General features: G+C 42.6%; 2 protein-coding genes across 5 annotated transcripts in view; one reads left to right on the top strand and one right to left on the bottom strand.

Moving 5' to 3' along the window:
• Window positions 1-11647, bottom strand: part of aldh5a1 (aldehyde dehydrogenase 5 family, member A1 (succinate-semialdehyde dehydrogenase)) — a 13806-nt gene extending 2159 nt beyond the window's left edge. The window contains exons 1-8 of one of the 4 annotated variants that reach the window (XM_076078464.1): window positions 11573-11647; window positions 11228-11492; window positions 6842-6925; window positions 6517-6687; window positions 5861-5977; window positions 5646-5789; window positions 1320-1463; window positions 1053-1211 (exon numbers count right to left, since the gene is read on the bottom strand). In XM_076078464.1, the coding sequence (XP_075934579.1) occupies window positions 1053-1211; window positions 1320-1463; window positions 5646-5789; window positions 5861-5977; window positions 6517-6687; window positions 6842-6925; window positions 11228-11446 (1038 nt within the window). In that variant the 5' untranslated portion in view covers window positions 11447-11492; window positions 11573-11647. Of the gene's footprint in view, window positions 1-1052; window positions 1212-1319; window positions 1464-5645; window positions 5790-5860; window positions 5978-6516; window positions 6688-6841; window positions 7005-11227 lie in introns of all 4 variants that reach the window. The other 3 variants (XM_076078467.1, XM_076078465.1, XM_076078463.1) reach the window with 3 other exon arrangements.
• Window positions 11648-12279: 632 nt separating this feature from the next.
• On the top strand, window positions 12280-21616 carry aste1a (asteroid structure-specific endonuclease 1a). The gene is made up of 6 exons (XM_076078499.1): window positions 12280-12412; window positions 14036-14865; window positions 15948-16247; window positions 19263-19467; window positions 19648-19792; window positions 20630-21616. Exons 1-6 carry the CDS (start codon window positions 12286-12288, stop codon window positions 21000-21002), a joined length of 1980 nt encoding a protein of 659 aa, XP_075934614.1. The 5' UTR covers window positions 12280-12285; the 3' UTR covers window positions 21003-21616.
• The last annotated feature ends 2636 nt before the right edge of the window (window positions 21617-24252 follow it).

Genomic DNA, 24252 nt, shown 5'->3' with positions numbered 1-24252 from the left:
CGACATATAGAGCAAGACATCGTCTGCGTAAAGAGAGATAATGTGTTGGGTTACACTTACATTTACACCCTTCACTGCTGGATGCTGCCCAATGGGCTAGAGGTTACACTGAAATAACTAAAAGGGGCGGGGCTACTACGAGTACTACCACCACTTGACTACAACTACCACCACCACCTGACTATGATAACGAGTACTACCACCACCTGACTACGACAACTACGAGTACTACCACCACCTGACTACGACAACTACGAGTACTCCCACCACCTGACTACGACAACAAGTACTACCACCGCCTGACTACGACAACAAGTACTACCACCGCCTGACTACGACAACTACGAGTACTCCCACCACCTGACTACGACAACTCCCACCACCTGACTACGACAACTACTACCACCACCTGACTACGACAACTACGAGTACTACCACCACCTGACTACGACAACTACTACCACCACCTGACTACGACAACTACTACCACCACCACCTGACTACGACAACTACTACCACCACCACCTGACTACGACAACTACTACCACCACCACCTGACTACGACAACTACCACCACCACCACCTGACTACGACAACTACCACCACCTGACTACGACAACTACTCCCACCACCTGACTACGACAACTACGAGTACTCCCACCACCTGACTACGACAACTACCACCACCTGACTACGACAACTACGAGTACTCCCACCACCTGACTACGACAACTACGAGTACTCCCACCACCTGACTACGACAACTACGAGTACTCCCACCACCTGACTACGACAACAAGTACTACCACCACCTGACTACGACAACTATGAGTACTACCACCACCTGACTACGACAACTATGAGTACTCCCACCACCTGACTACGACAACTGCTACCACCACCTGACTACGACAACTGCTACCACCACCTGACTACGACAACTACGAGTACTACCACCACCTGACTACGACAACTACTACCACCACCACCTGACTACTACGACAACGAGTACTACCACCACCTGACTACGACAACTACAAGCAGGCGTCTACCTTCTCTGCAGCTCTGGTGTTGATGAGCGGGCCCTGGGTGGTGCCGGGCTCCGAGCCGTGACCCAGACGGAGCTCGGCATCCATCGCTCGGCCCAGTTTGTCCATGAAGCGGTCGTGAATGGCGCTCTGCACCAGAAACCGGTTGGAACAGACGCACGTCTAGAAGTAGAAGAAGAAGTAGAAGTAGAAGAAGAAGAAGAAGAAGATCATCATCATCATCATCATCAGAACCGTCACCGTGAGCTTCACCCAGAAACCTCATGTTACCTGTCCAGAGTTCCTGAACTTGGAGGCCATGGCTCCGGCCACCGCCTTGTCCACATCAGCACTGTCGAACACGATGAAGGGGGCGTGGCCTCCCAGTTCCATGGACGCCTTCTTCACGGTGTCGGCAGCCATTTTCAGCAGCACCTGAAGTATAAAAAAAATGTATAAATACACACATGTACATAAACACACACTTCATATCACCTCTTCTTTTATATTTGTTTACAATTCACAGAAACAGTTCGACTTGTATTCACACGTTTCATTGCTTTTATATATTTTCATATATAAAGATATTGTTTCACCTTCTTGTATGAACATTAAGGTTGAATGTGTATTTGACCTCTTTTGATTTTCAGCGGTTTGTTTCTGAACATTTAGAGAAACTTCAAACCAGAATCACATTCCTCTAATGTGTTCTCGTACATATATTAGTAGTATTCTACAATGAGTTCTATAATAATTACTACATACAAGTTCTATATATAATAAGTGGTATTATATAATAAAGTACTATATATATATATATATATATATATATATAATAAGCACTATCCTATAATAGGTAGTATACATAATAAGTAGTATATATATATATATTAGTGCTGGGCAAGTTTACGCGTTATTATCGCGTTAACGCATTAATTAATTAATGGCAACAATTATTTTATTTCGCGTTAACGCAATTTTTTAAAAATGTATTATTAAGTGGACATTTTTAACACAAGAACCGGCAGCGAGCGGTGAACAGCTGTTTGTGTGGCGTCTCTTCCTGTTTCCTTCACCTACAGTCCCCTGGGTCCTAAGTCCCTCCATGTACAGCTTCTTATCACCCTCTATGTACCAATGTACATTTATAACAAATACCACACATATTACGGTAATCAGCGTTGCATATGTGTCTGACCTAAATACCAACAAAAGCAAAAAATAAATGATTCATCTAAATTATTGTTTTAGAGTTTTTAAAGTGTTTTGTTTGTAATATGTATAATAAGCATCATTTAGTATCACTACTGAGAATTTAACAAACATAAAAACATGACGTAGATAGGTTTGCAGTTCTCAAGAAGTATATTTAAATTGCATCTCTTACACACATGAAGATAAAGTTATGAATATCTATGATCAGAATCATTATAACTGTGTTATAACTGCTGCTGTGTAAAGGGAATACTGCTGCTAACAACAACCTGATGTGTTTAAAGTGTTTAAACCAAATGTTATTGACCTTTTGTTCATATAGCAGGACTTTCAAAATAAAAGTGCACAATACACTACTTTTGAATTCATTATTGAACTTTGCACATAACAATGAGATTAATCGTGATTAAAACTTGTAATCGTTGCCCAACACTAATATATATATATATATATATATAAAAATAATATTTAATCGCGATTCAAATATTTAATCGCGATTCAAATATTTAATCGCGATTCAAATATTTAATCGCGATTAATCGCGATTCAAATATTTAATCGCGATTCAAATATTTAATCGCGATTAATCGCGATTCAAATATTTAATCGCGATTAATCGCGATTCAAATATTTAATCGCGATTAATCGCGATTCAAATATTTAATCGCGATTAATCGCATGGATTTTTTGCAATTAATCGCATTGTTATGACAAAGTTCAATAATGAATTCAAAAGTAGTGTATTGCGCACTTTTATTTTAAAAGTACTGCTATATGAACAAAAGGGCAATAACATTTGGTTTGCAAACACTTTTTGCTTTTTTGCTTTTTGCTTTTTAACAGCAGTATTCTCTTTACACAGTAGTGATCATATTTCTTATATTATATCATTCTTATATCATATGTATATTTTCCCTTTAACTCACGAGATGCAGGTAGCATGTTTTATACTTAATGTGAATATAATTCATACTTTGTTGGCATCTTATTCTGAAAACCGGATGTTCGTCTGAAGAAACCGGATGTTGTCTCACGCTAATATTTCCGCTAACTTTCAAAGTCCTTGCTCGCTCCCGATCTGTGCCGTTTGAATGCGTTTACCGTGAATGTCAGCATATAGGTGCACTAACATGTAAGTGTTGGGATCTGACCCTGCTCTCCTGGCTGGCTGAGACCTTCACACGTGCTTTTCAAACAAAGGAGCAGCCATGTTCCTTCCTTTCACCAAAACGCCTGACCTGGGGTCTGCAAGAAACCTCATGCCGGATGACCACACCCCCCAGCTCCAGCAGAAACCTGATGCTGGTCCCTCATTGGCCAAGAAAGGGCCCCCCCACTGGTTGTGCCACCTGGTTTATAAGCCTGAGCACAGCTAGAATTCTTCCTCTTCCGTCCAGACACCGCTGGTGTCATCAGGAGGTCCACAAGGCCTCTTCACTCCGGACTCGTCCAGGGGACAAGAAGATCCACGAGGAACCGCGGCCTCATCAAATCCTATCAGGTCACATGTAACATTCGCTGGTCGAACAGACTGTTTTATTTTGAGTTTTGGATCCTGTAGTGCGAGAACGGATAACTCCTATGCCCCGTTCTCCCACCCTTTTTGTGTACACACCGCCGGCAGAAGGTAACAATCTTTCCTCGCCGAAGATTTCCGGGAAGGACGACCCAAACCTCGTCCCTCAGCCGAAGTTAAAAAGCCCCTCTCTGCAGCGAGGAGGCCGAGTCTGCGCAAGCCAGCCCCGAGGCCGCTCCACCGAGAGCCAGCAGCTACTCGAGGACTGACTGATCCCCACCACGGGAAACGTACCCTACCGAACGAAGCTTCTACAAGTAAGAGTTACTGGTATCTGGGCCTAGCTTAGCTTAGCTTAGCATTAGCTTAATTTAGCCTATTCGTTATGTCGTTGTTATTCCTGTATCTTGTTACGTTAAGTTACTGTCGTGTTATAACATGTTATTGCGCAAGCATCGCGGACCACGGAGTCCCGTTATATTGTGTATTTCCTGCTGTAACTGTTTACATTAGATCCGTCGCTGCTAGTGGATGTGGAGGTTGTGATTTTATCACTTCAAAGACCAAAACCACGGTGGCGGAGCCTCGTCTCGCCGACCGAGTTTCGGGGTGATACGAGAGCAATACTCGCATCTCACCGCAGTGATAAAGATGTGTTTTGTTTTGGGTATTATTTTTATTTTGTTTGGTTGTATTCTCTCTTCTTTAAATCGGCTCTGTGAGTGAGATCTAGAACCGCAACTATCACCGTACAAGCGTGACCGGTCGGTTCAGAATCCGACCGCAGAGTTTAGAGTGATCAGCTGTTCCTCACACTGCAGCGCCGAGCACCGCGCTCAGAGCTCTCGCTCTCTCTCTCCCTCTCTTCCTACTAACCTGCACACACATAGTTAGATACACTGATTTTGGGTGAACCTCTCAGACACGTGGTCGCGTAATCTATTGTCCCAACCCACATTGTACGTGGTTACACGTAGCCACCTCTCAGCTATCTTGTCGCAGGTCAATAGACTCCGCCATCTTTGCTTGTAGGCTCACACGCCCCTTTTCAGGTTACGTACCATCACTGTTTGAGTAGCCCCCCCCCTTCGTTTCCACACACTCACACACACACTCACACATGTACATATATCTATATACATATCCTTACCCCACTTTATTCATTTGACTTTAGGTATTAGACATATAATTGTATGATAGTGTTCGTTGATTTTGATATTACTTGATCTGATCATTTAATAAACTCTGTTATATTTTAAAGAGCAGTCGTCTGTGATTACTCGTGCATATGTGTGTAATAATAACTGGATGTAGTGGCCTGTGCTCGAACTTAAACCTTCACTTTCACTCTGAATGTGAAATAGTACTCAGACCATTGACATTATGAGTGAACGCTAATTATGAGACTTAGTTTTATTGTTTGGTTATTGGTCCCTGTTCGCAGGGTGGTGCCCCGTTATTATTAATAATCATTAATAATTGTTACTGACATTAATAATTCTATTGATGTCAAGAATTTAGTTTCTTAGATGCTGATAACCTAAACACGCTCCTCTACGTTCCCAACATAAGTGTCTGCTGACTTTACCGCAGCGATGTCCAGTAGTCTCCAGGCAGAGCAACAGCTGGTGCACGTTGTAACGCCGCTTGTCTTGCTTTTGTTTATCTAAAGTTCTCCCACAAGCTGCATCAACGTAGTCTGCTGAAGACTTTCTCCACGGACTTTCAAAATAAAAAAAATGCGTCGGCGTCAATTAATGAATGCGTTAACCCGATAATAACGCGTTAACTTGCCCAGCACAAATAATAAGTAGTGTATATATAATAAGTAGTATATAATTAGTATAGATAATAGAACCCCCTCCTCTTAAAGACTCTGGACTCACCTTTCCCGTGGCGGTGGATCCAGTGAAGGAGATTTTGGCCACTAGTGGGTCGGTGCAGAGAACCTCTCCGACCGCTGGAGTCTTCTCTCTGGAACACGGGACCACGTTAAACACCCCCGCCGGGACCCCCGCCTGCTCCGCCAGCTGCAGAACAACAAGCCAGATGTTCACAGAAAGAACATGTTTGACGTTTTCTACATGTTCGGAGAACCCACCTCAGCCAGAGCCAGAGCGGACAGCGGCGTGTCCTCGGCCGGCTTCACCACCACCGTGCAGCCGGCGGCCAGAGCGGCCGCTGCCTTCCTGGTGATCATCGCACTGGGGAAGTTCCACTGTGGACGAGAACAACAGATTCATATATCATACATGTATATATTATACGTGTATATATCATACGTGTATATATTATACGTGTATATATATTATACGTATATATATTACACATATATATTATATGTATATTATATATGGGGAAGTTCCGCTGTGGACGAGAACAAAATATTCATATCATTCATATATTATACATATAGTACACACATTGTGTACTATATGGAGAATATATGAATGATATGAATATGTCTAATATAGGTATAATATATACGAATATTACATGTGTAATACATGTGTACTACACATTATTCATATATTATACCTATATTATAAATATATAATGCCTATATTATACCTTTATTATTTATATATACATAACATGTTTCCCCATGTTAGCTTAGCATGTTGGCATTAGCTAATGATCAGTAAACCGAGCTGATGAAGGTCTTAAAGTGAAAGACCTGATGGTGAAGCATCTCCATCCCATAATAGTAGGTGACATGTTGTAGCTATAAGAGGGAGCTTCTTATTGGCTGCTCACCGGTGTGATGATGGAGGCCACGCCCACAGGCTGTTTGAGGAGGAGGATCTTTCGATCTCTGGCGGGCGACGGGACCAGGTCTCCATAGACCCGCCGAGCCTCCTCTGAAAACCACTCCAGGAAGGAGGCGGCGTACGCCACCTCACCAAGAGACTCAGCCAGGGGTTTACCCTGGAAGACAGACAGGGAGACAGACAGAGAGAGAACTCCTGGTTACTGCAGATATAATTCATAATTTAACTAACTTTTTTTACTTACACATTTTGTATTTTATTTTTTTCACACTCACACATATACACATATATATATATATTTTTATACTCACACATTCAAAGGTGATGAGTTTAGCCAGATCTGCTTTGTGCAGCATCAGCAGGTTGAACCACTTCCTCAACACGATGCTCCGCTCCTACAGGACGACCAATCACATCGCTTCAGGAGTCACATGACCACATGTTGTTATTCACAGTTAATGTGTTTCAGTGAGTCTGTGAGCAGAAAAACTAGAAGATTAATATTTCACAGATTGGAAAATATTAAAGAGTAAACAGGAAGATAAACTACAGATGAAAAATAGCCTCTTGGCCAATTCTGGCACATTTACAGTAATGTTTTTATTAATGTGCACTGTCCCATATCAAATACACCAATACATACAGTGGGGGAAAAAAGTATTTAGTCAGCCACCAATTGTGCAAGTTCTCCCACTTAAAAAGATGAGAGATGCCTGTAATTTTCATCATAGGTATACTTCAACTATGAGAGACAGAATGGGGGGAAAGAATCCAGGAAATCACATTGTAGGATTTTTAATGAATTAATTGGTAAATTCCTCGGTAAAATAAGTATTTGGTCACCTACAAACAAGCAAGATTTCTGGCTCTCACAGACCTGTAACTTCTTCTTTAAGAGGCTCCTCTGTCCTCCACTCGTTACCTGTATTAATGGCACCTGTTTGAACTCGTTATCAGTATAAAAGACACCTGTCCACAACCTCAAACAGTCACACTCCAAACTCCACTATGGCCAAGACCAAAGAGCTGTCAAAGGACACCAGAAACAAAATTGTAGACCTGCACCAGGCTGGGAAGACTGAATCTGCAATAGGTAAGCAGCTTGGTGTGAAGAAATCAACTGTGGGAGCAATTATTAGAAAATGGAAGACATACAAGACCACTGATAGTCTCCCTCGATCTGGGGCTCCACGCAAGATCTCACCCCGTGGGGTCAAAATGATCACAAGAACGGTGAACAAAAATCCCAGAACCACATGGGGGGACCTAGTGAATGACCTGCAGAGAGCTGGGACCAAAGTAACAAAGGCTACCATCAGTAACACACTACGCCGCCAGGGACTCAAATCCTGCAGTGCCAGACGTGTCCCCCTGCTTAAGCCAGTACATGTCCAGGCCCGTCTGAAGTTTGCTAGAGAGCATTTGGATGATCCAGAAGAGGATTGGGAGAATGTCATATGGTCAGATGAAACCAAAATAGAACTTTTTGGTAAAAACTCAACTCGTCGTGTTTGGAGGAGAAAGAATGCCGAGTTGCATCCAAAGAACACCATACCTACTGTGAAGCATGGGGGTGGAAACATCATGCTTTGGGGCTGTTTTTCTGCAAGGGGACCAGGACGACTGATCCGTGTAAAGAAAAGAATGAATGGGGCCATGTATCGTGAGATTTTGAGTGGAAACCTCCTTCCATCAGCAAGGGCATTGAAGATGAAACGTCGCTGGGTCTTTCAGCATGACAATGATCCCAAACACACCGCCCGGGCAACGAAGGAGTGGCTTCGTAAGAAGCATTTCAAGGTCCTGGAGTGGCCTAGCCAGTCTCCAGATCTCAACCCCATAGAAAATCTGTGGAGGGAGTTGAAAGTCCGTGTTGCCCAGCGACAGCCCCAAAACATCACTGCTCTAGAGGAGATCTGCATGGAGGAATGGGCCAAAATACCAGCAACAGTGTGTGAAAAGCTTGTGAAGACAGAAAACGTTTGACCTCTGTCATTGCCAACAAAGGGTATATAACAAAGTATTGAGATGAACTTTTGTTATTGACCAAATACTTATTTTCCACCATAATTTGCAAATAAATTCTTTAAAAATCAGACAATGTGATTTTCTGGATTTTTTTATTTTCTCATTTTGTCTCTCATAGTTGAGGTATACCTATGATGAAAATTACAGGCCTCATCTTTTTAAGTGGGAGAACTTGCACAATTGGTGGCTGACTAAATACTTTTTTTCCCCACTGTATATAAATAACTAGAGGAACATTTAATTCAATAATAAGATAAATAGAGGTTGGGTTTTCTGTCATGTGGTTTTGTTTTGCTGAACATTTGAAATTGAATCAACTTGAAGTTCTAAAAGTGATAATTTGTTCAATTTATAAATCTAAATTGAAATAATCTCCTGTTTCTATAGTTTGTACAGTTACTAAAGTGATTGTAGAAAAACTCAAATGTTTTACAGAGAATTCAGAAAACATTTTACTGTTTTCACGTTTTAAAATCATGTGAAGTTATTTAAAATAATTTTAAAATCATCTAAAATGATTAATCAACACTTTCAAATAAGCTAATAAACGTACTAAATGATCAGATTGTGACTGTTGCCAAGCAGAAAAACATTAAATCTCATCAGCCCTAAAAATGAAAATATTAAAAAACAGGAACAAATTGAAACCATTTCATTGAACAAAGTCGTCATTGTGAGTAAAATAAATATGAGTATGAAATTGTGTGTTTGTGTTTCCATCATGGTTCATTTTCAACGAGACGCGGTGTTCAATTAACTTCAGAAGATAATAAGAAACTAGAGTCTAAAGGTAGAGTTCAAGGAGCCTCGTTCATATGAGCGCTTTGTATTCTTATAATGAACAAGAGAAACTTTAAACTAGAGTCTAAAGGTAGAGTTCAAGGAGCCTCGTTCATATGAGCGCTTTGTATTCTTATAATGAACAAGAGAAACTTTAAACTAGAGTCTAAAGGTAGAGTTCAAGGAGCCTCGTTCATATGAGCGCTGTGTATTCTACTTATAAAGAATAACAGAAGAAGTCAAATTGTCACCAAACTAACTGAGCTGGACTTTGGTTTAATAACTGACAGCTTTGTGATGCATTTTCTACATGAAACTGTTTCTCATTGTTTTTATAAAACACTGTTCTGAAGTAAACATCGCATTTACTTTTTATTATCATTTATTAACTCGAGTTACTTTATTCTGATCAATAATAACAAATCTATTCATCTAATAAATGTTTTATTGTAGAAAACTCTTTACCAACTGCAACATTATAGTGATGAACACATGAATAAATCAACAACTATAATCCACTGAAATAAATAAATAAATCTGTATATAAACATCGAACAAAAAGTTCGGAAATTAGTGTTTGGTAGATTATTTCTCTGTTGTAACAATACTTCTTGGCAATAAATGTTATACCGTTGGAAAGCCTGTTTATTTACCTTTCAAAGGGTGGCTCATTCATGAGGAACATGCATTTGTGGGATGAGCAGCACAGCTGAGTATGTGGGTTGCGGCCATGAAAAATTTGCCAAATCTTCTCTGCCAAACAGCTTATTCTGCTGTGACGGTTAAAACCCTCTGGTTCGTGAAGTAGCATTTGAACGCTGATGTGACCCTGAACGTTACATGGACCCTGAACGTCACACGGACCCTGAATGTTACCCTGAATGTCACATGGACCCTGAACGTTACATGGACCCTGGACGTTACATGTGACCCTGAACGTTACATGTGACCCTGAACATTTACACGGACCCTGAACATTTACACGGACCCTGAACGTTACATGTGACCCTGAACATTTACACGGACCCTGAACGTGACCCTGAACGTCACACGTGACCCTGAACATTTACATGGACCCTGAACGTGACCCTAAACGTCACACGTGACCCTGAACGTCACACGGACCCTGAACGTCACACGGACCCTGAATGTGACCCTAAACGTCACATATGACCCTGAACGTCACATATGACCCTGAACGTCACATATGACCCTGAACGTTACATGGACCCTGAACGCCACACGTGACCTTGAACGCCACACGTGACCCTGAACATTTACATGGACCCTGAACGTGACCCTAAACGTCACATATGACCCTGAACGTTACACGGACCCTGAACGTCACACGTGACCCTGAACGCCACACGGACCCTGGACGGTACATGCGACCCTGAACGTTACATAGCTCGATCACATATCTAGTTCATTCTCAGCTACACAGAAATGCTGAAATAATTTACCAACACATTTTACTTTCCTCTTATCTTCTGTTTGTTTTCAACGACCGGAATAATAACAACAACAATAATGATGTTTACCAGGACGCATCTGAATTTAGCTGGTCCACGTATCATGGAACTATTTCTACTTTTATATTTAATTACTGTGATGTTGGGTGAATCAGAATCAGCTTTATTGGCCATGTATGCCTACGCATACATGGAATTTGTCTCCGGTTTCCACTCCGCTCTCAATGTACAAACACAAATTTACAATAAACATTTATTGAATTATATGTAAGCCGAATTAAAGCCTGGTTCCTCTTACTTTAGACAATATGATGCATTCACAGACTTCTTTGTGTTTTCCTGATGCATTAGCTACATGGATGTTAAATTGGTCGTTTATCTAACGGAGTACGGTTGCCAACACAGAGGCGGACGTACCTTCGCACTGTACAGCTTCCAGGAATGAAACGCCTTGTGCGCCGCGTCCACGGCCTGCTTGGCCTCCGCGGGGCCACAATCGGACACCCGGGCGATCTCTTCCCCGGTGGCCGGGTCCAGAACCGGGAACTCCGAGTCTGCAGAGACCCAGAGACCGTTAACGTAGCCCCGCGTCCGGAGCAGCGGAGCGGACACATCCAGGCTGTAGTGTCGCTGCATGGCGGCGGGCTGAGCGGCGAGGAGCTGCCGGAGGAAGCAGCGAGTCCTCCGGACACAGAGAGAGGACATAGTGCTGAATGTCTGCAGGAGTGTGCGTGGGTGTGTGTGTGAGTGTGTGTGTCTCACTGTGTGTCTGAAGGGTCCGCTGCAGAAGCTCCGGTGCTTTCTGTCGGTTTCAACCAGTCCGGAGGAAGAAGCGTTAACCACGTGACACCCTCCTTCTACTCTGATGCGTTCAAGGTCCAACGTAAAGAAACGCATTCATGCAAGAAAACAACAATTCACTGAAAAAAATGTGTTTATGTATGGCACAGTGGGATGAAAATAAAAGATAAAAGTTGTTATTTTACTTATTAAAGTTATGAGATTGTAACTTTCATAATTCTGACATTTTATTAAAACATCAAACCTTGTAAATGTGTGTTTGTACATTGAGAGCGGAGTGTATGCGGTGGCAGCAGCCCGAGCAGGCTGACCCAGACCTCCCTCTCCCCCGCAACATGTTCCTGCTCATACTGGGGGATATTCTATATTCTATATAATAATATATCAATATATATTGTATATATTAATGTATTCACATATATTTAATATGATAATATATTAATATATTCAACATAATATATATATTCAATATAATAATATATTCAACATAATAACACATATTATAGAACTAGATCTATAGATCTATAAATGTATAAACCTGCATCAGTCTGTTGAGGAGCTGCTGATGTCAGGAAAGTGAAACTTAAGGAAACAGAAAGGGAGCCTCAGACCTTTAAGTTCCGGATCCTCAGCAGCACCTGATCCAGCACCTGATCCAGGATCCAGGACCCAGGATGGGGGTCCGAGGTCTGACCACTTTGTTGGAGAATCACCGGAGCATCTACCAGGACGTCGAGTTCAGGAAGAGTCGGCTGGTGATCGACGGTTTAAACCTCCTTTTCATACTGTACTTCAACTCCGGTAGGATTAAGTATAAGTATTGTACTCTAGTAGTGCAGTACTGAACTCTAGTACAAAGTATTATACTCTAGGACAAAGTACTGAACTCTAGTACAAAGTATTATACTCTAGGACAAAGTACTGAACTCTAGGATTTGGTGTTTTAATTGACTGCTGAGTTTTATTCATTATTCATTATTTATTATTATTCATTATTTATTATTCATTATTATTTAGTGATCAATAACAGACGTTAAACTCACAAAGTCTGGTTTCTGTTTGAAAGTGTTAAAAGTTTGAAAGTTTTAAAAGTGACTAAAGTTTAAAACTCAGAACTGGTTCAGGCTGGAACGTTTTTTTCCTTTAGACCATATTTTAATAGTGAAGTCATTTGTTCTGATAATAACTGATCATCACTCACTAAGCCTCAGTTTAAAGCCAGTTTATAAACCCTGGTGCAATGTGGTCTAAACGTGAACCTTTATTTCAATAGTTTACTGTCTTTTAACCAGAACTGTGATATAAAGAACAATAACATATAAAATACTCAGTAGAAGAACTTAGTCATTCTCTGTGAAGGCAGCTCACTCGTGGAATGCTCTGCCGCCACATACGCACACAAAACACGTACCAAACATTCAAGCATAACCTGAAGAAATGGCTTGTTGCCAATCAGGTGTGCCAGCATTGATGTGCTGTCTGTCCTGCCTGCTTGTTTCATCTATATGTGCATTTGTCTTGTTCAGTGTTGCTATTTTCCATTTTTTTATGTGTATGTTAAGTGCTTCATGTGTTAAGTGTTATATATGTGCTTGTCCTGTAGGTGGGTCTGTTCTGCGTGACGCATGCTGAAACCTGTTATGTCTGCTCTGCTTTAATGTCGTACACTTTTCTTTTGCTGTGTATTGGTTTTGTCTATACGTTGCTGTCCGTTTCTCTATGAATTTTAATTCCGTTTCAATTTGAGATTTTGTTATTTTAGGCTGCCTTGAAACATCTGGCCGGGGACAGCAGATGTAAACTAGCCTCTCTGGCTAACTCTGGCTCACTTACAGTTCAACTGTTGATTAGTGTGCATTGTCCCTGAAAAATAAATGAATAAATACATTCCATATTTCAAAAACACAAATATTGACAATTTGTAAAATGTTTTGTTTTTTTTGTGGCTCAAGTTGGCCATTGGCCACGCCCCATGGCCCCCTATTGGCCAGCCGCCACAGACCACGTGACTCATGTTGTGATTCATTGGTTTTTATTCAATGACAGTTAAAGTTACTAAGATGAACCTTAACTTTGTGTTGATTCTGGCGCTCCCTGTGGACTAAAGTGGTAGTGTCTCTGAGCACCAGACTCCCTTTAGAACTCCTCATTTTACTGCAGCAGGGTCTGACAGTCTGCCCCTCTCAGTCCTGGTTCTGTTCTGGTTCTGTGGGTCTGTCCACAGTGGGCCGGTCTCTGCTGGAGGATCCAGGTCTGTCCACGGTCCGGTGGACCCGATGACGAGCATTAAGAATAACTATATAGAAATAGATCATCTTCTCTCTGATGGTCTCTTTTACTGATGGAGGTCATATAGAGGATCAGGACTACACTGAGACTAAATGTGGTGTTTAATGTGTTCCTGTGTCTCCTTTGGTTGATCAGGTCTGGACCAGAACCACGGTGGGGAGTACGCTTCATTTGAGGTCCTGATTGAGAAGTTCATCAAAGCCCTCAGAGACTGCAGGATCTCTCCGTACGTGGTTCTGGATGGAGGCTCGGACCACACCGACAAGAAGCTCGAGACGGTGCTTCTGAGAGCCAAAGACCAGATCAAGAAAGCCCACAAAGCGGCGGAGAGCAACATGCCGAGAGGCGTCCTGCCTCAGCTGGCGAAGCTGGTGTTCATCCAGACTCTGGACCGGCTGGAGGTCCCACTGGCTCAGTGCTATGGAGAAGCCGACCAGGAGATTGCCGCCCTGGCCCGGGAGTGGAGGGTCCCGGTGCTCTCCAAAGACAGCGACTTCTACATCTTCGACCTGCCGGCGGGGCTGCTGCCCCTCTCTCACTTCCAGTGGGAGGCGGTGCAGCGGAGGAGCGGTGGGCTGAGCTTCATCCCCTGTAAGAGCTACAACACCTCCAGCTTCTGCAAGTTCTTCGACCTCCAGAAGCAGCTGCTGCCCGTCTTCGCCGCCTTGGCCGGAAACGACTACGTCAACCTGAGGACGGAGTTGTCCGTCAGCTGGACTCAGTTCGCCCCGGAGGGCTGCGGGGGGGTAAAGAGCGTCCTGGAGGGGCTGCTCCGCTGGCTGCTCCGCTTCCACAGGCCTCAGGACGCCTTTGAGGCGGCGCTGAGAGATCTGAAACGCAGCACAAAAAAAGAAGAGCTGCTGAAGAACTTGTATCTGGGGATGGAGGAGTACCAGCTCCCCTCCTGCTCCCTGACCGAGTTCTTCATCCACGGGAGGACGCCTCCATTCCCAGCAGCCGAAGAAGTAATTCAAATCTTAATTTTCCTTTATGAAGACCAGTCCGTCGGGTAGTAAGACCTCAGTTAGCGGTCGATCCTCAAGGTCTATCCGCTTAATAACAGTTTATCGTTAACCATCACAGTGTAATTCAACTTTTATCCTCCAACATTCAGTAGAAAATGTGTTTCTAGTCTCTGATCATGTTTCATTGTAAACAACCAATCAGAGGAGAGCTAGTATCGTTAGCAGCACCGCTAACGGCTAACCAACAGGAGGAGAGCTAGTAACGTTAGCAGCACCGCTAACGGCTAACCAACAGGAGGAGAGCTAGTAACGTTAGCAGCACCGCTAACGGCTAACCAACAGGAGGAGAGCTAGTAACGTCAGCAGCACCGCTAACGGCTAACCAACAGGAGGAGAGCTAGTATCGTTAGCAGCACCGCTAACGGCTAACCAACAGGAGGAGAGCTAGTAACGTTAGCAGCACCGCTAACGGCTAACCAACAGGAGGAGAGCTGGTAGCGTTAGCAGCACCGCTAACGGCTAACCAACAGGAGGAGAGCTAGTAACGTTAGCAGCACCGCTAACAGCTAACCAACAGGAGGAGAGCTAGTAACGTTAGCAGCACCGCTAACGGCTAACCCACAGGAGGAGAGCTAGTAACGTTAGCAGCACCGCTAACGGCTAACCAACAGGAGGAGAGCTAGTAACGTTAGCAGCACCGCTAACGGCTAACCAACAGGAGGTTCACTTCAGTTACATTATGATGCCTTCAGGCTCTGCTCAGTGAACATGAGTACTGGCTGAAGGTACATTATAACGTTATCGTGATGTGTTCACATGTCATCTGTAAAATGTAGTTTTAGTGATAAACTTGAATAAATCCAGTAGTTTGAAGGAGATGTTTTCACGTTAATATAAAACGTTGAAATTATATTTGGGACGATGGATCTTTGTAGACCATATCAGAGTGTAATGATCCTCTACGCACATCTAACATTAAAGTATGGAGGACAATGAAGGAAGTATTTCATATAAAATGTAGTTATGATAGAAAGTCTTGTAAAACTGTTTAGTATATATAAATCTGTCCTGTCCTCCTGGAGGTGGCGGGTCTCGTCCCGGCCTGGACTCGGCTGCCTCTGTTTCAGGCCCGGCTCCATCGAGACCTCCTGGACGTCCTGCTGCTGAACAGGATGTCTCTCAGTATCTTCGTGGATCACAGAGACTCGCCCAGCGCTCACCGGACCTCCAGAATGCTCCGACAGGTGATGTACGGGCTGCTGCTGGGAGACGGGGGGGAGGTGATGGAGAGAGACCGAGACGGACTAGAGCTGGACTTCATCACTGTCAGACCCACCTTCACTGAGACCTCCAGGGACCTGGTTCTCTCCTCACTGGATCAGGTGAGGTACACAACTACAACCACACACTGATGTGGACCAGGTGAAGCCGACAGAATTTCTGCTGATTCGACTTTTTGTTGAAGCAAATGGTGAAAAACAAACGAGACTAAAACACATGAATACAAACATAAATCATAATCTACCGACTTATAGTTAAAAGTTATACACAATAAATGGAACACAAGCTAATCAAAAGGAGCGTGTTCGGTTATCAGCAAATATGAAAAACTAAATTATTGACATCAATAGAATTATTAATATCAATAAGATTATTAACAATTATTAATAATAACGGGCTCCACCCTGAGAACAGGGACCCAAGTCTCATAATTACTATTAACTTCCAATGTCAACAGCCTGAGTGCTGTTACACGTTCAGAGTGAAGAGAGAAGGTTAGATATCAGCTGCTATCACAGTACACACACACACACACACACACACACACACACACACACACACACACACACACACACACACACAAAGAAACACACACACAGTCATCACACACACACACACACACAGTCATCACACACACACACACACACACACACAGTCATCACACACAGCTGCTCTTTAATAACAGAGTTTATTAAGTTCTAATAATAATGATCTAGTCAACTAATATCTAAACTAACAACAACTACTATACATCCATGGGCACGCTATCTAAAGTCAACAAAGGGGGGTAAATACAGGAACTGTTTCTCTATCAGACAGAAACCCGACTGGTGAACTTAGATTTGGCCGTTATTCTGGGTGTTTACTGGTAAAGTCACAATTACCAGCTTCACTCACAGTGATGATCTAACACAGGGGTCGGCAACCCGCAGCTCCCGAGCCGCATGCGGCTCTTCAGCCCCTCTGTTGTGGCTCCCTGAGGCTACATCTACTCTACTACTGGAGTGGAGTTTGGAGTTTTAAAACAAAAACGATTTCCGTCCACACGGCATTTCAGCATCATTCGAGATGATCTCCGTCCAGAATAACATGCCTGAAAACAAATATCACGTGACTATTCACGTACACTGGGCAGGAAGGTGCCGGTGTAAAGAGGAAGTAGATTGGTTGCTTCGTTCAAAAAATACGACGGAGTAATAAAGTAGTCTTTAATAATGAAAGGTCAAGCTTGATACTTTGCTCTGCTTGTGACTGAAGTCTCTGTCGTTCTGGAGAGCAATCAATGTTTAGTTCCTTCATAGTTTGTGTGTGTGGACTTCACAATAGTTAAGAAACATTCATAAGAAGAGGAAAGTCCTCCGTTTTGTGTCCGTCCTCCTCAAAGCCGCTAACTGTGACTTCAAACGGCCGCTGGACACGCCGCCAAAATAAAAAATGTTTTCATATTTTGTCATCTAAAATGTGCATCACATCCTATTACGTCGCTGTCAAGCGCCTTTCCCTGCAGGTGACTACCCAGATAGCAGTCGACTCCGGGCGGATCCCTGGAGTCAACTGCTATCTGGGTAATTATGATTTGCAGACCCCCGCCCTCGGTAAACTATTGTAAGCTATTATGTTGAGCATGTTAAGAGCTCTCTAGGAAGCAGTGTTCCTGTACGTGTTTGGTGCTTTTATTGTGGAGGATGAGACGGAAAGAGAAAAATAGGTTCTGATGAAGTGTGGGAGAAGTGAATAAAGTTTCTGACGTCTTGGCGCAGATTACGGAGCCCCGTGTTTATTATTTATTTATTATCATAAAGTATAGGTGCAACATTGAACCATCAATGGATAAATCCAAAAAAAGAAAAGTCACGGAGGAAAATAGAGTTTGATTCTGCGTGGACGTCTTCATTTGCTTTCACTGCCAACGATGCTGACTTACCTGTATGCTTGATATGTGGCGAGAAATTTGCAAACAACAAAAAATGTAATGCAACACTTCCAGAACAAACACACAGCATTTGCTGAAAAGTGTCACGCTGGAGATGAGTGAAAAAGAGCGATTTCTCAGCTGCTGCAGCAAACTCCTCTTCATAAGAGCTTGATATTGTTCTAACAGGTAAAATAGCAATAAAATGTCAAGAATTGTCTTTATTCTTGTTCTATATTTTCACAAATACAACAAACTATAGTTTTTGTATATATAATATAACTATATACAAAACTTTATAAGCTGTGATATCAAATAGCTTTTGCAGCTCCAGATGAATTTTATTTGGTGAAAAATAGGGCAAAATGGCTCTTTGGATAGTAAAGGTTGCCGACCCCTGATCTAACACACTGTTACAGCAGCATGGAACACAACAGCAGCTTCTTCACAGCACTAACGGAACTCGGCGGTCCGTAAACATACACAGAAACACGTGATAACAATACAGTAACCTTAGAACAAAACAAGGTAATAAACACACTATGACCTGACTCTGCCCAGACACACCAGCCTCTTACTGTGAGACGGCTTCGTAGCGGTCAATGTGCTTCTTCAGGTTTCTGGGTTAAACTTGGTTGTGGAGCTTCAAGCTGCACGGCGATAAACTGTCTGTGTGCAGAGAGGGAGTTCTTCTTCCTTATGACCGGCAACATGTCGACGTTAACGGGGAGAGAACGGGACGTAGAAGTTATCCGTTCTCTTCTTCAGCATCCAAAAAAACAAGACAGTCTATTGTTCGTCAAGTGAAGTTAAGACGATGACCTAGGTTTTCTCCAAAAACAACAATGTTGTTTGAACGGCGTGGGACGGCTCAGAGCTGGAGGTGATGCAGAGTTTTATAGCTTCAGTAGCTTCCCCTGTGGAGCCTGTGGCCGTCGTCCAATGAGACCTCAGCGTTGAGTTTAAATGAAACGTCACACGGAGGTGAGATTTAATGTCTCATAGGGGGGGTGGTGTGAATCTTAACTCAAATCAGGCTGCTGACTATCCTGTAGACATGTAGGCCCAACTCTTTCTTTGTTCGGAGCACATGGTGAACTCCCATGGTGTGACCATGTGCTTAATATAGTGATGACTTCATTAGTGGCTCTGCTGTTGTATTCATGTAGAAATTATGAAGTTACGCCCCCCCCCCCCCCTCCAGGTGGAGCCCTCTCAACGTCTGCAGGTGTTGCTGGAGGCTCTTCAGGTCTCTGAGGACTCTCTGAGCCGCGTGCCGCCTCAGCTGCGCCTCCCGGTGGCCGCCACCTGCTACTGGCTGCAGAGAGCTCAGCCTCCTCCAGCAGAAGAGCTGCTGAAGGCTCTGCTGCTGGGTCTGAGTACTGGAGACCCTGTGAGACTCAGAGCAGGTAAAGACCATCTAATGATTATTATAAACATAGAGACATAGAACATATAAAGATCATCTTATGATTATTAATAACCACAAACATGACACTTTAATGTTACATTTAATTGTAGTTAAATGTAATGAAAATAGTAAGAACTAGCACTACAACCTGTAAATGGTGTGTGTGTGTGTGCTGCAGCTCTGCAGATTCAGAACCATCAGCGTAGACAGGACCTGGACCTGGTCTTGTCTCACTCCTTCAACCAATGGCAGGCCTGCCTGAAACTTGGCATCCAGCTGAACCAGCTGCTGGGCTTCCCCTTACCTGAGCCCCAGATCTCCAGGTGAGCCTCCACAGAACACACACACACACCTGTGCTGCAGCTCCTTTATTTATTTATATATATATATATATATATATATATATATATTTATATTTATATTTATATATATTTATATTTATATATATTTATATATATTTATATTTATTTATATATGTATACTGTATACAGTATATATATATATATATATATATATATATACTGTATACAAGTGCTGGACAACGATTCAAATATTTAATCGTGATTAATCGCAAGGATTTTTTGCGATTCATCGCGATTAATCTCATTGTTATGGCAAAGTTCAATAATGAATTCAAAAGTAGTGAATTGCGCACTTTTGTTTTAAAAGTACTGCTATATGAACAAAAGGGCAATAACATTTGGTTCACGAGATGCAGGTAGCATGTTTTATACTTAATGTGAATATAATTCATACTTTGTTGGCATCTTATTCTGAAAACCGGATGTTCGTCTGAAAAAACCGGATGTTGTCTCACGTTAATCTTTCCACTAACTTTCAAAGTCCTTCGCTCGCTCCCAATCTGTGCCGTTTAAATGTGTTTACCGTGAATTTCAGCATATAGGAGCACTAAAATTACGGACTATAGGATGTTTGCTGGCTTTTATCCCACTGTTCTTGTCATTCTCTTGTTGTTATGTATATGTATTGTCTCTTGTCTTTCAATAAAAAAAAATAAAATAAAAAATAATAAATAAAACAAATGCGTTATCGCGCAATAAAATAATTGTCGGCGTTAATTAATGAATGCGTTAACGCGAATACTCTGTGACAGTAAAAGTACTCCACAGTGAAATCTCCTTGTCCCTCATCTGGTCCAGGTTGTATGAGGGGACGGTGATCCACCAGCTGGTCCACAGGATGCAGTCTGGAGGAAAACTGTGGACGTTTGAGAGTGTGAAACTCTTTCAAACCTTTCAGGCCGTCGTCCACCGGTTTCACACTCGGGAGACCTCAGAGACCCAGAAGAAGGCGTCACTTCTGGACGACCTGAACCCTGACCTGCAGCAGCTGTTCCTCCTGAACGAGGACGAGGAGGCTGAAGCCAGCTGCTCGGTCAGAGTTCAGGAGGATCTGCGACTCAGCGATCTGGTGTCGGTGAGAACTCGGTACAGAACTAACGAGAGAAACAACCGGTGCAAGAACCCAGAACTGGCCCGCAAAAAGGAGTGCAGGGGCTGGGACCTCCTCTGAACCCCAAAACCCTCCATCCACCCAACATCCTCCTCACCTGGAGCTTTTTGCTCTGTTTACTGTTTACATGCAGTATATTTATATTTATTCAGCACTACGTTTCATAGGTTCAGCTACGATCCTGTTCAAATTTTTCGGCTGCCGGTTCGTTCCAGCTTGTTCTCGGCTCAGTTTTTCAAGGCGGATATTTGGGATTTGACCAATCATAAAGCAGCGCAGTGCATTCTGGGATAGTTCAGGGTTTTTACACTTTTTACTCTTTTAGACTGATCTGAGAGCTGTTGTTATTTCATACAAAAATATGATCATCTCATAAATATATTCATACGTTAGTAGAAGAATCTACCAAACAGTGAACTTCTACTTCTAACTCATCATTACTAATAATAACATATCGCTCACATGGGTACGTTTGATACATGAAGTACTAATAATACTTCTACTGTAGAGGAGAATTCAGGACTCTTGTATTGCAGTAGTTGTACATTGTTGTATTACATATATATGTATATATATATATATATGTATATATTCATATAAATAGGAATCAAAACAAGGTAAGCTTCTTGAAAAGATTCATAAAACTTGAATATACATTTTGTTCTCATTGACACTCGTCATAAATAAAACAGAAGATAAAGAGAGACTGATGTTTCTTCTGTCTTACTTTTGCTTTTCAGAAACTGCTCAAACGTTTAATTCTGCTGAGTCGAGAAGCTAGAAGTACCCCATATACGGTCTATGGTGTGACCCCATATACGGTCTATGGTGTGACCCCATATACGGTCTATGGTGTGACTCCATAGACAGTCTATGGTGTGACCCCATATACGGTCTATGGTATGACCCCATAGTCTATGGTATGACCGCATATACGGTCTATAGTGTGACCCCATATATAGTCTATGGTGTGACCCCATACAGTGGGTACGGAAAGTATTCAGACCCCTTTAAATTTGTCACTTTGTTTCATTGCAGCCATTTGCTAAAATCAAAAAAGTTAATTTTATTTCTCATTAATGTACACTCAGCACCCCATCTTGACAGAAAAAAACAAATGTGGAAATTTTTGCAAATTTATTAAAAAAGAAAAACTGAAATATCACATGGTCATAAGTATTCAGACCCTTTGCTGTGACACTCATATTTAACTCACATGCTGTCCATTTCTTCTGATCCTCCTTGAGATGGTTCTACTCCTTCATTGGAGTCCAGCTGTGTTTAATTAAACTGATTGGACTTGATTAGGAAAGGCACACACCTGTCTATATAAGACCTTACAGCTCACAGTGCATGTCAGAGCAAATGAGAACCATGAGGTCGAAGGAACTGCCCAAGGAGCTCAGAGACAGAATTGTGGCAAGGCACAGATCTGGCCGAGGTTACAAAAGAATTTCTGCAGCACTCAAGGTTCCTAAGAGCACAGTGGCCTCCATAATCCTTAAATGGAAGAAGTTTGGGACGACCAGAACTCTTCCTAGACCTGGCCGTCCAGCCAAACTGAGCAATCGTGGAAGAAGAGCCTTGGTGAGAGAGGTAAAGAAGAACCCACAGATCACTGTGGCTGAGCTCCAGAGATGCAGTAGGGAGATGGGAGAAAGTTCCACAAAGTCAACTATCACTGCAGCCCTCCACCAGTCGGGGCTTTATGGCAGAGTGGCCCGACGGAAGCCTCTCCTCAGTGCAAGACATATGAAAGCCCGCATAGAGTTTGCCAAAAAACACATGAAGGACTCCCAGACTATGAGAAATAAGATTCTCTGGTCTGATGAGACCAAGATTGAACTTTTTGGCGTTAATTCTAAGCGGTATGTGTGGAGAAAACCAGGCACTGCTCATCACCTGCCCAATACAATCCCAACAGTGAAACATGGTGGTGGCAGCATCATGCTATGGGGGTGTTTTTCAGCTGCAGGGACAGGACGACTGGTTGCAATTGAAGGAAAGATGAATGCGGCCAAGTACAGCGATATCCTGGAAGAAAACCTCTTCCAGAGTGCTCTGGACCTCAGACTGGGCCGAAGGTTCACCTTCCAACAAGGCAATGACCCTAAGCACACAGCTAAAATAACAGAGTGGCTTCGGAACAACTCTGTGAGCCAGAGCCCTGACCTAAACCAAATTGAGCATCTCTGGAGAGACCTGAAAATGGCTGTCCACCAACGTTCACCATCCAACCTGACGGAACTGGAGAGGATCTGCAAGGAAGAATGGAAGAGGATCCCCAAATCCAGGTGTGAAAAACTTGTTGCATCATTCCCAAGACTCATGGCTGTACTAGCTCAAAAGGGTGCGAATACTTATGACCATGTGATATTTCAGTTTTTCTTTTTTAATAAATTTGCAAAAATTTCTACATTTGTTTTTTTCTGTCAAGATGGGGTGCTGAGTGTACATTAATGAGAAATAAAATTAACTTTTTTGATTTTAGCAAATGGCTGCAATGAAACAAAGTGAAAAATTTAAAGGGGTCTGAATACTTTCCGTACCCACTGTATATAGTCTATGGTGTGACCCCATATATAGTCTATGGCGTGACCCCATATATAGTCTATGGCGTGACCACATATACGGTCTATGGTGTGACCCCACATACGGTCAATGGTGTGACCCCATATACGATCTATGGTGTGACCATGGTCATAGTATGTGTTCATATGAGAGAACATGAGAACCTGATGAGAACATGAGAACTTGAAAGAACCTGATGAGAACGAGATGAGAGAACGTTATTAGAGAACGTGATGAGAGAATATGATGAGAACATGATAGAACGTGATGAGAGAATGTGATGAGAGAACATGAGGGAACGTGTGGGAGAACATGATAGAACGTGATGAGAGAACATGAGAACATGGTGATAGAACATGGTGAGAACGTGATGAGAGAACCTGATAGAACGTGATGAGAATGTGATGAGAGAACGTGATGAGAATGTGATGAGAGAACGTAAGAACATGAGCAGATGAGAACTTGAAAGAACCTGATGAGAACATGGTGAGAACATGATAGAACGTGATGAGAGAACATGAGAGAACCTGATATGTGATGAGAGAACATGAGAACGTGATGAGAGAACATGATAGAACCTGATGAGAGAATGTGATGAGAACATAAGAATGTGATGAGAGAACATGAGAACTTGAAAGAACCTGATGAGAACATGGTGAGAACGTGATGAGAGAACATGAGAACGTGATGAGAGAACGTGATGAAAGAACATGATAGAACCTGATGAGAATGTGATGAG

This window comes from Anarhichas minor, unplaced genomic scaffold, assembly GCF_050575085.1.
Source record: "Anarhichas minor isolate MPS153535 unplaced genomic scaffold, ASM5057508v1 ptg000066l, whole genome shotgun sequence".
In the NCBI taxonomy this organism is placed as follows: domain Eukaryota; kingdom Metazoa; phylum Chordata; class Actinopteri; order Perciformes; family Anarhichadidae; genus Anarhichas; species Anarhichas minor.
This window is presented reverse-complemented; position numbering and strand designations above follow the sequence as displayed.

Coding starts and splice junctions, on each gene's coding strand:
- aste1a (XM_076078499.1), top strand. CDS start 12,286: ATGGGGGTCCGAGGTCTGACCACTTTGTTGGAGAATCACCGGAGCATC. Junction 12,413..14,035: donor CATACTGTACTTCAACTCCG/GTAGGATTAAGT, acceptor TTGGTTGATCAG/GTCTGGACCAGAACCACGGT. Junction 19,793..20,629: donor CCTGAGCCCCAGATCTCCAG/GTGAGCCTCCAC, acceptor CATCTGGTCCAG/GTTGTATGAGGGGACGGTGA.